Below are 14,472 nucleotides of genomic sequence, written 5' to 3' on the forward strand. Positions count from 1 at the left end.
TTCCTCCTCCTCACCTCTGCCCTCAAAAAGACTTTTGTACATTTACATTTCTGCCATCTGTATTTTGTGGTCAAGACAGAGGCTTTCAGTTGAAACACTATAAAGATGCCAGGAAGCAACTGAAATAGCTCTTTAAAATGGACCTTTCCCAACCATAAGCACGATCCGTTGCCAGTTCTTCCCTCTGTAATTACTTTCTCTCATACTCTATCTCCAGTTCTGAACTATCAGTAATGATTGTTAGCCCTTCTTCAGGCCAAAATTTCAAGTTCGCTAGGAGTATCACAAAGTGACAGCAAAAGAGGTGGAAATCACCACCTTTCCCTGGTACACTGTTCTGGTCTCACTGCCATTAAAATAGCATTTTAATCTAATTATTTTCCACTTTTCAGTCAATAATCTTAAATTATTTTTACATACCAAATTAAGCCTCATTTCTCCTAAGTGATATTTATTCTCTTTAGCCCCATTAGAGAAAGAGCAAACACGTCAACAAAGAATTGAGGGCCATGCCCCAAGGCATAAGTGATAGTGTGACAGAAAAGCACATCAGATTGCTTCATTAGTCAACGCATACTCTGCTTTCCGCTATTTTATAAAAATATTTTGTGGTGGACGGTGGAATTCAGTAACATTCTTACAAAACATTCTTACACGGCTAATGCTTGTAATAGCATTTTGACTGTTGCTTGGGGTTATTTGTTTTTGTCATCAGTGGTGGTGGGTTCTTTTGCTTTTAAAACTTGTCTCCAACCTAACATAGCGAATTTCAGCAAACCCCTTGGGAACTTTATAAGGTGGAAGAACAGTAATAACAGCAATCAGGAGACAAGGGATAGTAACAAGTATTTGATGCAAATGCAGATAATCCTGGGGTTTTTTTTCAACAGACACTATCATTTCAGGGGAGAATTGAACCTTTCTCCTCAAACAAAACATTGCTAGTCATGTAAACTGGGCTACAGAATTTGAGTAAATAAAAATGTCAACCTTTTAAATTTAACCTGGTTCTCAGATTTTAGCACACTGAACGCATTTAACACAACATAACACATGATAAAGAAAACATCAATCTCTAACAAGGCCATTCTATGCAGCACCGCTCGTGTGCAAAATGCACTTGTATCCAAGAAATACCAGAAACTTTTAAGTTAGGTCTGGTTCTGCACTGCCACCACAGAGCCAGTCTTTCATTCACACAGAGCTATTTGAATAATCACAGCAATAACCTACGAACTCAGCCCCAAATAGTTTACAAATATCTAGCACTAGAAGCCCTTGTTATAGGTCATTTGGTGTTACTTCTGTAAACCAAGAAATATAATAGTTTTCACTTGGATAATATGCCCATGCAATAAAGATCCTGCACTTTAGCAAAAGGATTAGGAAACCTTCAAGTAACTATACCACCACTATACAACTTACGCGCAGGGATAATTTTATGTGCAAAATCAAAGTAGTGATGGGAAAAAGGAGAAAATTTAAAATATACTTTTAGTTTTAAAGTGTTTGACATTTAATGCAGCTTACAGGTCCCATTTTTTGTATTTCTTCCTTTGTGTGAATAGTTACTGACTCATGAAGAAATTAACAAAAATTAAGTTTGGCTGCTTAATGTCATTGTGAACAGAATATTATTTTTGTGCAACGTAAGCAAGAGTCCCATAAACCTATTCTGTCTAAGCTACACTCAAATCAGCTGCATCAGATTCATCTGCAATGGCACCATCTGAGTTTGCAAAATAAGCATCTTATTTTGAGAAATGCAGAGTTTCATTTACTTATGTACAAATGCAATATTAATCAAAATCAAACCAAAAACATTTAAGTCTCTATTTGCCTTTTAAAACAGATCCTGGTCTATCTTCTATAATTATTACATTCTGGTCCTTTTGGCTTAAATGGTCTACAAGGATCAGGGCTACGATAGTGGCTTTCTAATGCATGTACTTTTTACAGGTACATCATTATAGCAGTTTTCTTGCCACCATTATTTTTAGTCAGTACTTTTTTGCAATGGATTAGAACCAGAGGAGTATCAAGAACAATTTAAATTGCTAACACCAATGCTGAGCAGCTTTTCTTTCCATGGCTGCCTAGTGATAAAATGTGGAGGCCAGGTATCTGTATATTATATACATTAAGAGATGAGTACAGTACTAGAATAACCAGGAATTCCGTTTTTATGTTGTTTCTGGCAACAAATCTTTGTTTCCCTACCTGTTAAAGGTGGAGAGTAAAACTGCTACCTCTATAAGTTGTGCTAGTTTTTAATTCGAGGTTCAGCATCACATCAGAGAACAGCCTGTTAAAAGGCAGTCTGAGTCGTTCAGCAGAAAAGTGAGTAACCTAACCCACCAGTATGCAGCAACAGTCACAATGGGAGAGACATGGAGAGGTTACATCTAATATGTTTTAGAGTTTTACAAAATTGAGTATAGAAACAGATACCAAGACATGATCTACCATATAACAGCAATAAAAAGAAAGTTGCCCAGAATAAGGTATCCTATCAGGATTGGCTCATTGGCTTGTAATATCTCAGGTATTTGCCCTCTTCCACTTTCATAAAGATTCAGTGTTACAATAAATAAAAGTGAAATCCTCTCCAAAAGGAATCCATCTGCAAACAAAGCATCTGGAATGTTTTAAAATGAATCAGGAGTCCCAAATGCTAAAGGGAAAACACGGCGTTTTCCTTAAAAAAATATATATATATTATATTATATATTTATACGTATATAAAGAACACGGGGGGAGATAGGGGCATACTGTCTTTGACAGTAAATGAGACCTGAAGATTGAATTAATAAATTCTGATAATGGTGGATTTAATTTATATATTCAAGTCGCTGGTTAACCAGACATTCAAGATATTAGCTCTGCTACAAATAAAGCAGAAACACTGGCAGAAGTTTTACTAAGAATAAGGGAATATACTGTATCAGTGCTTCCTATAAGAAACACTAACTACTAACTTAGAAGAGCAGTATTTTTGCTTACAATTACAGTTGCTTGATGTTACACTAGGATCAGTGCTGTCTCTGAATCCCTGAAAGTCCTTCTGCCTCTTGCTGCACTCAACAATGTCACAAGTAGCTACATCACACCTATTTAGAAAACCTTGCTGGACTTGAAGATGTCTGCTAGTGAAAAGGGCTGAGTAGCAAATCATATGAAGGGGGAGCAATTCTGAGGTGAGAGATGCTGGAAGTTTTTTACTTTGGGAACTCTTTACAATTAAAAAACAGACAAACTACCATTTTGGTGATTAATGCTTTAGTGAGCGTGTAACTCATTCAAGACAATAGAGTACATAAGCAATCCAGAAATAATACTGATTTATTAATTCGATTTGCAAGTAACTTTTACTAACTGAGGTAGAGGGCTCGAGTTCTTCCAAGGTCACTAGAGACTTCCCTGACAAGATAAATTATTTTTATTCTGCATTCAAATTATTTACACTTTTCATATACATGAGGTAAAAAGAAATCTGGCTTCTAGTAAGTGTTGTTTGTTGTGTCATGACCAAGATACCTAAGATTATCTCAACCTGAGTAAATAAAATAAGACTTGGACTTACCGATATATCATCACTAAAATCTATTTCATCCAAGTCAAGGTATTCAGGGGCTTCCATTATTCTTCTATGGACATTTTGGGTGAGTCAGAACAGTAGCAAAGACCTAAATAAGAAAAGAGAAAAGGATTATCTACTAAAGAGTCGAAAACGCACAGAAATGTTTTAACAGAATTACTAGAATATTAAAAGCATTTAATTTACATAGCAAAGTCTTTCATAACTTTATCTTAAAAGCCAAACATAGTTTGTCTCCTATAACCTGCATACCTGAAGAAGCCATTCCAATTATTAGGGGAGGATAACTATGTAGTAATTAAACTGGCAGTCATAAAGCCTTGATCCTGCATCACTCAGTCCTCCCAGAGTTCAATACGGGTGTAAACATCTAAGCTATTGAGGTCCCTCATCTCTCACTGGCTTGCAACTATAGACGTACTAATGATGTACCTTCTCCTAAGGATGCTATTACTTTACCAGCCTGAATGCAGCAATTTGTGTTACCAAAGTTTGTGTTACTACCGTTCAGGAAGGCAGAGAACAGAGAAGCATGCTGTCCACAGGAAGTAAAATCCTATCACAACCTTATGTCCACTTCTCCATGCAAGCGATGCAGAACATCTTTGAGTGGGAAGAAGACAGTACTTTACAGATGGATGATTTCTCTCTCCTCAGTCTGCAACTGCACCTCCCCAAAAACAATAAGCAAGGATAAAGCAGAAGTATATCTATGTGCACTGTTCTCAGGACTCTTCATCACTTCCTCACAGCAAAGGAAAAAAAAGATAAAATTCTACATGGGAACAAAGCAAGAAATTTGCCTGGAAAATTCAATACAGAGTTCTGAATAAATCAGAGCTTAAACAATTCAGAAGATCAAGGACAATAAAACATTCATAACTTTCTTAATCCTAACCAAGACAAAGGCATGCATTATCACTAAAGACAAGTAGAAAAGAAGTGAAAGCCAAAAAGGAAGCTATTTTAAAGTTAGCCGATAAAGAAAGGTGATAATGCATTTTTAAATGATGTGAAAAGTATTAAGTGTTATTATGGAAGCAAATTAATTCTTCTAGTACTGTACATAACAAAAGGAAATGGCTGAAGGAAAAAAAAACAGTCCCACTTTATTCATATGACAACTGGCAAGAAATATGTTTATGAATAATGAAAATTTAGCTGTGCAGGTCTAAACAAAATCATTGTATGAATCACTAATATGTGGTTAAGAATGCCCTAACATAAGAGTTTTGAAGAAAATACTTTTCTGCAGGTGTTATATTCATTGGCAGACAAAACCTCAATCATTAATCTCCTTCATACCATCCCTCCAACCACAAAGCTGGTCTTAAGACAGCTGTGCTTGAAATGCTATTAAAAGAAGAATTGAGAAGCACGCTCTCTGCTGCAAAACTGCAAAAGCGGGAAAAGCAAATTTTTGTTTCTCATCAAATTACTGAAGTTAAAGGATTGTTCAGTATCATTTTCTCTTTAAATGAAAAAAACGTTTTCTTTAATGCATTAGGATATTTCCCCTCCTTGCAATATAAGGAATAGCTGGGGAGAAAGGCAGCGCATAAAAACAACCTCACCTACCTATTTTTGGCTCTCACTGTGGTTGTTAGGATTGAGTGAAGCAGAGAGAAGGGAGATGGCTACAAGAAGGAAAAAAGAGCAGTGTAAAGCCTTCACTCCAACTTTATATGAGAAAACAGAAGTGGCTATAATGTGAACCTAATTAGAAACTGTTCATTTTGAACAATCTCCAAATCCTAAGTTTATTCTTAGAGGAGACCACTAAAATCAAGACAAAATCCTCGCAGTGAAAGGGATCAGCTGTTGTGCTTTATGAACAAAAACATAAAATTTCTGTATATTTTAAACTTTCTGCTTTAACATGCCATATTTGGGTGACATTATCACTTACCTGTGGTAAAATATTCTGTCACCTATACCATCACAAAACTAACAACCAAGTTGCTTTTGCAAGCACAAGACCCAGGGGAAAAAAAGTCCTGCTTTGTTTGTATCTATATGTGTATCTACTCTGTGTTTATCATACAAAACCTCTCCTCCATTGTCAACCATTTGATAGTGAGCAATGTAAGAGCTGAAACAGATTCTGCAGACCTACTAAATCTTTTTTACACTGCAGATGAGCAGATTAGGGCAAGGGAATGGGGTGACAATTAGTATGGCACAAGAGTGCAAGGACATGCATAATGGTATTTGCAGAGCACACTACACACTTCCCTAACACCTAGCCAAGTTTATGTTCCAGAGAGCAGTGAGAAATAGGAAATGAGAGTTTGATATGTTGAGTGATGGCCTTGCAAGCTGCTTGAAGTGGAAAGCAAAGGCAGGATCTTTGAACAGAGGCTGACCCAAGGACACAGAAGGTAGTATATACAAGAGTAACTAGGTCGGAGCAACAGGGAGAAAAAAGAATGCACAGCAGGCTACTTTAATCCCCTGGGGGTAATTATATCACCATTAAAGTAACCAACGGGCTTCTAGAGAACTTGTGCAAGGAAAATTTCTGAAATCTCAACTATGATCACTGTCATTACCAATACAAAATTTCAGTATCAACAGAAGTGACAGAGTTGTGGAATGGTTTGAAGAAGAATATTTTTCAGAAGTTGCTTGTCCATTGGTTAAAAAAAATAGGTAATTACATAAGTTAGTACAATCAAATAATAACTGCACTTACAATGAACTGAAGCTTAAAAATGAACTGAATTTATACCCTTCTGTCCAGAAGTACCTAGAAACATCAGTCCTTTGAAAAAGAATGATCCCAGTAACAACTGTGATGAGAGAAGGAACCTCATTCTCATTTTAGGGATGTGATCTTCTGCATTAGAGCAAGAGGTTCAGAGATCCATAATTTCAGATACCACTCATTTTAAGTAATATTTAAGATTGGTCATTTTAGATTTCTGTATGCCTCCTACTGTAAGAATGGAGATGATTTGCACCAGACAGTATTTTGTGGGAGAATGGCTTTAAGTTCACTTCCACACCACTGTCTCATCCTTCAAAAAGTGAAGATACAGTGTTATTCAATGCACTAAAACATACTGAGTCATGGACTCTTTGCAAAAAGCAAGCACGTTTGTCAAAACAGGCTCCCACAATAAGCAGTTTGGGCAGTTCTCATTTTTTAATGTCACTGCCATCCCCCTTGGCGGGGGGGGGGGGGGATATTCTTAGGATTATGCTCTTCAAGGGGGGGTTCTATAGCTCAATCTTGCTAAGTGTCCTCCATAGATGTAAAGACTAACTGCCACTTTATCACTGTGGCTGTTGATACAAGCTCAAACTAAGTCAGTTTCAGAAGTAAAACAAACCTCAACCGCGTATGTGCTGTCTTGCACAAATGACAGGACTTCAGAATCTACCCCGTATCACCCACAAGGTGGTACATATATGAAGTTAAGAATGAGAATCAAAACGCCAAAGTTTAAAAGACATCTATGGACCATATCACATACAAATAGCTTAAAAAACCAACCAGAGCAGCTTCACTGAATTTGAGTTTTTAACTTGGAATTTTAACTGGAATTTAACTGGAAAGGAAGCATAGCTTTAATAACAGAAAAGAAGTGGCTGTTCCTGGTTGCCACACATTTCAAGATTTCTGAAGAAAAAGATTTCATCCTTTCCAATCTAATTTTTAGTTCCAAATCAAAAGTTGAAAATACACTTTCTTTTGTATACCCCCTAATATGTCTCAACTTTAAAATGAGCTAATCATTGACTTTTATTACCCAAATAAACAAAAACACAATAAATACCCTTTCTAAAGGTACAGAAACAGCTACTGTGGTCAAAAGCTGTTTCACACTTTAACCGATTCTGATTGCACGTGCTTAGTCAGCAATGTCCACCAGTTTAAACATTCATTCTTCTTTAAAACTTCAGGAAGTGGCATAGCCTAGTTCATTTCCTTTGCTAATTTAAATATAATAAATTAAAGGTTCAACCTAAGTTTGCCATATTTCAAAAGGGCCAGCAGTAAATACACAAAAGATTTGCTACTGTCCTCTCCCTTTGATGGTGAAAGTGAACAGAACTGTCTCTCGTTTTCCTACTGCTTGGCTAGAAGTCAGGAACTGGCAAAATAGTCATCAGTAGCGGAATGACAGCAATTAAAGTATGGCAGAAGGAGGAAATGCTCTATAGAACTTTTACCTTCTGCAACAATTTTCCCACTGAATATTTCCCCCCTCGCTGTTAAATTTGCATTCTTTTCCATTGGTTGGTTGGTGCTACTGAGTATGCGAGAAGCCACAGAAGCAAAAAAATTGCACCTCCATCAGTGGCTGACTGCAGGACTGCATTTCACCTGGAGAGGCACAAAATTCATCATGACAGTCCTGCAACACTGCCTCCGCCCAAATGGTATCTTCTGTCTGCTGAAAATATAAAGACCACGTGAAACACAGAAAGGCCAAAACTCAAGAAAAAACTGGTAACCAACACAAACACATTTTCCCTATGGAAAACTTCTCTTTCTGAAGACGGTCTTCAGTTATGTGTAAAGAAAGGGTAAAAGACTCATGCATTCTGCTCCCTAAAATAAGCTTTTCAGTCTTTTCTTGATGTGGTGAAACTGGACAACACCTCAGAGAACCAATACTATGACCAAATAAGATTTCCCATGACTATACTTGGAGTCTTATTCAGGAGGTGCACCTCTTGATGCCATTTAACATAGTAAAACTACGCTATATATAATGCAAACCATATGGCAAGGATAGTACTCAGAGCTGTGATTATTGAGAGCTTTGCAATGGCTGAATCCAGCATATCACCAGAGGTATAAACAAACTGAACAGCATTCACAAGCAGATCATAAGCAAACTGGTCAAATTCCAGATAAAATTAATTGGAATTAAACTTGCAACTGCTAGCAATGGATGACAAGAGGTGAACAACCTACTTCTAAGATCCACATCAGAGCAATAGAGATTATTTTCTCTAAAATGCTAGCAGAAACTTCTGATATTTTACTAAGCAAAGCTGGATGTTAAATATTCTGTAAAATTTTCATCCAAGACAACCCAAGTTTCCTGTCTGACAATTCAGCCTGCAGAGAGAGATGCACACACACGTATATTTATACAGGTAAAAGAAATCCCACCTGCTCATAGAACTCAAAGCTGAAAAGAGAAAACCCCATAATACTTCACCCATATGTATTCAAGAAAAAGTGTTTTTATTGTTTCACGACACATTTCCATTAGGAAATCATGAAGAAATCATCCAACTGAAAATTAACACACAGAAATGTGGTAATAGCAGCATTGGTATAATAATATCTTGCATATGTGGTATTGTAACAGATACTAAACAATGATTAGATTGTAAAACAAAGCAAAACAAAAGAAATTACCTTTCTCCTTTTCAAACATGAGCTCTGTTTTCCCAAAACATAGCATTTCCTCTGCTATCATTCTTCCCAGCTAAAACTGATTTCTCTGAACTGAAATTTTGTTATTGACAAATATAAAACACAATTAAGTGAGTGGGGGGAAAAAAGAGCAAAGTAATTCACTGTAAAAGGGAAAAGAAAGCAACAATGTAATAGGTAGAGGGCACAGATCAGCATTTCTGCAAAGTAAAAGTCCAGCGTAAACTGACGGTGTGCACTACCCACAGGTGAAATATTTTTCACAGGGTTCTTTTAGAAGCTAGATCGAGCCTCCAATGTGGCTCAAGACAGCCTCACGAGCAGTCGCGCCAGGAAACCCAAGGGGCTGCTGTGAGGCAGTGCGAGCATGAAGACAACGCAACGCGGGACCAGCGGCAATGCTTTAAACCATTCTTGCATTGTGAAGCCTATGGCCATGGTTTTAGCCATGCTCACGTACTTAAGGCAGCAGAAAGGCCGTAGAGATGAGCATCTGCTCTTTGTTGATTAACTTGAGTGAATGAAAACAGTGGTACGGCAGGCAGAAAGCAAATAAGCACCAGGTTCAGTTTCTTGTTCTGTTCGCTCAGTGCAAAGCCGTGGAGTAAAAAAGTGTAACTGGATTGTAGTGACCTATTTGTAACAAAGATGCAGGGAATCTGGTAACTTCAGAAAAGAATCTGAACCAACATCTCAGCCAAGAAGAGTCTCAGTGCTGCACAGGAAGGACTAAATCCACAGAGGTACACAAGGGAAATATTTATGGAGCATCCCCCTTCTTTCCCCCCCAAAATAACTAGTGACTGGTAATTGACAATGCATCATTTTAATTATTTATGGATACATAAACAATATTAACAAGCAAAAGATCAATTCAATTAAATGCATACTCTGTTGTCACTCTAAAAAGATGCTGCTAAATGCCAGGTAGTATGTTATTTTCTGCATCCCAAAACTACTATACCAAAATATTTGGGGATTTACTTAAACTTTCAATCAAATATAAAGTAAATCAGATGTAAATACTTTAATAGTGGTTGTCAAAAGTCTAGGTTTCTTTAAGCACACATGTGCAACAGTTGAATATTCAAGCTCTAAGCTTTAAATCCCAGAACGCCATGATGGTAGCTTTTAATTACGGGATAACATTACATTTTACAATTATAGGTCTGAGATTAAAAAAAAAAAAGAAAAGAAAAACACACACACCAACATATTGCCTTTTTTTGAGCATCAGAAGCTACAGTAGCTCAGTATGAACAAACTTCACAGGCAGAAAGGAAAGGCTTTATATCTTCAATTTCAGTATACAGTATGAAGAAGTATCAAGCAATGCTTGAAACCTGGGAAGTGTCTGAGTTTTAATTCCATGACTTACATCAAGAAATATTAAGAGCATAAAACCAAGCTTGTTCAGTTTCAAACAAATACAACAGTGCAATTTTTCATTACGTTAAATCTATTTAGCACACAGTGAAAAGTTCAGCACCTAGTTAAAATCCACAGCTCAGGAAGGCATATTTTCTGTCAGCAGCTGGAAATAGCTGGGACTTTGAATTCAATTCCTCCATTCCTCCTCACTCCCCACTGTTATAGTGGAGTTCTACCAAAAATGTATTTGGCCCTGTAACCCTAATTTGCTACGCAGTGTAAGGAAAGCACTCTAATACATTCAGGACCACTACCATATTTAGGAAACAGTGGAGATGCACTACTGATGTAAGCAAGAGAGCTTGGGCAGCGGGTCCCAACAAAGCTAGTCTGGGCAAAGAGCACTTCCTTTCCAGCTGTCATACACTGCCTTACTGCTTCTCATGCTGCCTGGTGCTCATCTGTGCGCTGTCTCATACTAACAACTGTAAGCTCTTTGGGACAGGGATCATACAATCACTCTATGCTTGTCTGGCTTTTCACAGAGTCTGTGTCCTTGTCTATGAACAGAACTTCATGTTACAAGAGCAACCCGATCAAACAATAAACGTGATGCAAATATGCTGCAATAGTCTTTGGAAAAAGTCATATTGGAAGCTTTGCAGAAGATCCACGTGACAACTGAAAAAATCTTTATTCACCAAATACAGATGGTAGCTCTAGAGGCCATAAATGCAGAGCATAAGGAGACAGCGCCAAAAGCATAGAAAGCTTGCAACTCCATCTTTATGTCACGTGCATGAACAATAATTTTTCTACAATAAATACAGGTGCTCTTTCAAAACCCTAGCTTCTCATTCATATTTACATTCTCTTTATTAACTCCAAGGGGGAAATTACTTGGGTTTAATCAATACATATTCAAACAGATGACTTGAGACTGTGAAGTGAGACACTGCAGCTCAAACTGAGGTTCACTGACTATTGAAGCATTCCCTTTCAGCTTCATGCATTCAAATAAAATGACAACCTGACATACTGTGACACTATTTTGACACTAATAAGTCATACGAGGGTTTGTGATACTCTAATGCAGTCTGCAGTGCACTGTTCAACCAATTTTGTTACCTTCTAGGGCTTCCAGAGCCTTTTTTCTAATTATGGGAAATAACATTGTTTCTATTACTTGTCCCACTCAATGTCTGGATTTTCTCTCACTGACTGAGCACCTCTTTTGTACTAGTTTGTTTTATTTACTTTTCTTCCTTTTATGTAAGCCAAGAAAAATATATCATGCAAAGGAAATTATCTGCCCAGTCAACTTTCAAATATAAAAAAATAAAGGGAGGAGGCTCAATGGGAGAGGGGAGATATTTTAAAGAGCAAAGATGAATTTGAAATAACAATTCATTGTAAGAAAAAGTGAAGTTAACAGTGAGACTGAAAAATGATGTGATTTATTTCAGTGAAGGAATGAATTCTGAGACTGGGATTACCTTATCCCTTATCACGTTTATTCAGAAGTTTCCCCGAGTTCAAAAGTTCGCAGCAGCAATTTATAGTAGTATGCTACTTCCGAGCAAGTCAAAGTAAAAGCACTGCTTTTAGTCAGCATGCAAGTACTACACAAGTTACACTGACAGGACAGGAATAGGGAATGCAGCAAAGCACAATGTTGTTCCAACAACCAAAAGATTTTTAAAAATTAACTGCAAAAAAACCCCTGCATTATGGGCATACAGAAACAATCCATCCACAGCCCTGGAAAGACACAAATACCAAGCCCAGCTCTCTTCCTAATGAAGTCAATGCACATTCAACATTGGTTTTAGATGAGAACAAATGTAATTGTTTCCGGCTGAACAGAGACAGACCTCTCCCAGCCATCTACCTAGACCTCAAGATTGCAGATTTATCCAACCTTGACCATAAAACAACTTGGGTTCAGACTCCATGGAGTCTTAAGAGACATTATTTAAAGAAGTCACGTGGAGGTAGGAAATACTGTGTGGTTCACCTGTTCTATCTTCTACCCTTATGAATTGCACAGAAGAGTCACCACAAATTGAGTTAACATCAAGTATTTTTAACAATTACAGTGACTGATGACATGCAGTCTGAAAGTAATCCATATGTCAAGAGACACAGAGCGAGGATAAAGTATGCTCAGAGTCAGTTCCTCATGCTTTTTTAGCACCCTGAATAGTACTCCACATAACTTACTTATTCCAAAAGCAAAGTATAACTCAGAGGATGACATCTGAGCTCCACTAAAGTACATGAAAGCTTTGCCATTAATCCCTGTGTGGCTAAGACTTTACCCACCTTGAGGCAAGGAGTATCTGGTTGTTAGGAGGTACTTTCCTACAGTCTCCTCTACTTGCTTTTCTAAATATTGTCCCATTTAGTGCTCTCATGAACAAGCATTACTTCTAGTATTAAAAGAGCCTAAATTCATTTCTTCACTCCCAAAAGAAAACAAGCTAACAAAAAGAAGTCAGTGTTCAAGGCTACTGAGTGGCATGCCTAGCTGAAAAGTGGCTTGCACTGTAATGCAGCTGTGAAGACATCTGATAAGCTGAGAATGTCTCCGAATTTCTCCTAGTAAGTGCCATCCTTTCCACCCCACAGTTTTGTAGTTCCTTTGAGATTCAAATAAAGAAAATTGGACTCAAAGCATTAAGTCAGAATGCATGCGCTTGAGCATTTTGGAAGGGGGCCTAGAAAAATAAACTTGTTTGTTTTAATTAGCCTTGAAGAAGAAACCTTTGGAGTTGGAAATGAGTATTTGTTATCTTAAAACTGTAGCAGCATATGTGATTCAAGGACTGTACAAAAGTTAAGGCACTGTCCTCGTATTCTCAATGAAACTATCAAAATAAATAAGAGGTCAGTGATCTGTTTAAAGACTGACCTTCGATTTGCTGTTTTGATTAATTTATGTTTGTATTCCCTTTGAACTACTACAAGGCTATTCACTGATAATACAAAATACCCTACACTCATGCAATAATATGCTCACTTCATCATACTCTACCCTGTAAGGCAACTTTTTCAGACAGGATGATTTTCAGGTCAACTGCAGAAGCAGAAAATATCTATAAGCTTTTCCAGTCAGCTAATTCTTTCTGTAGTCTTCAAGACCGCGTCTGTCCTAGACATTCCCTGCACACGTGGAAGGGAACATACGACTGCTGCCTTTGACCCAATCTCAAGCTAAACTGTAAGGAAGGGTGATTTACTTCAGCTTCTAACAATCTGAACTTTTGCATGAGATCTGGAACATGGTCTGTCACTGCCACTCACCCACCTGCCAGCCAGGCCAGTGGGAACAGCAGTGCTTTCACAGGGGTATTAAGCACAGCGATAACAGCTCCTGCTGAGCACACCGCAGCAGCATCCTTTCCTCTCCTCTCTGACATGTCATCCTATTACCTGCACACAGGGGCCACAGAGTAACTTTAAGCAATAATTTCTATATGCTCATTCCTTATTGAATAATTTTCCACCTAAAAAGTCAACTTCCTCTGAGGGAAGATAAAATGAAATAATGCACTGTCCATTTGTCTCAGCAATCTTTTGTTAAAGCACACCAAACTAGCCAAATGCAGAAAATATCCTGTAGTTTTACATAACTTACTTCCATTTCTACTTTCATTCTACATACTAAGCTGCTGACTACTACTTCCTGCCAAAGGCTTATCCTATTTGGGCAGGGTGGCTGTTCGCGTCATTTGTTTAAGAAAGGCTCTTTAAATGGTAGTGAACTTCTGCTTCTTCCTTTAAACCGTTTTATGATTATATATCTAACATAATTAATGATGTTAATGATTATATATTATTTAATGATTACAGATAATTTACATAATGATATATTTAATATCAATGGTAATATATACTACATAACAATTATTATACATTTAATTGCCATCTTAAATTAAGACTTGTTCCCAAAATTAATTTGTTCAGCCTTCCCTCTAAAAATTCTGTGACGGTGTGACACTATGACGACAAAGTGATTCTACTCAATATGTAGTGTACTAGTTTTCAAATTCCTGCTACAGGAGAAATACTAAGTCTCCTTTAAAATTATCTACTTGCA

The 14,472-nt window shown here is 37.3% G+C and overlaps 1 protein-coding gene across 9 annotated transcripts in view; it reads right to left on the reverse strand.

The window, feature by feature from the left end:
* Positions 1-14,472, reverse strand: part of LOC135323447 (synphilin-1-like) — an 83,369-nt gene that overhangs the window by 44,031 nt on the left and 24,866 nt on the right. For 6 of the 9 annotated variants that reach the window (XM_064501003.1, XM_064501000.1, XM_064500997.1 and 3 more), the window contains one exon: positions 3,584-3,686. In XM_064501003.1, coding sequence (XP_064357073.1) covers positions 3,584-3,640 — 57 coding nt within the window. In that variant the 5' untranslated portion in view covers positions 3,641-3,686. Of the gene's footprint in view, positions 1-3,583; positions 3,687-5,176; positions 5,236-7,777; positions 7,797-7,896; positions 7,999-14,472 lie in introns of those variants that run through there. The other 3 variants (XM_064501001.1, XM_064500999.1, XM_064501004.1) reach the window with 3 other exon arrangements.

This window comes from Dromaius novaehollandiae, chromosome W, assembly GCF_036370855.1.
Source record: "Dromaius novaehollandiae isolate bDroNov1 chromosome W, bDroNov1.hap1, whole genome shotgun sequence".
NCBI classification, from domain to species: Eukaryota; Metazoa; Chordata; class Aves; order Casuariiformes; family Dromaiidae; genus Dromaius; species Dromaius novaehollandiae.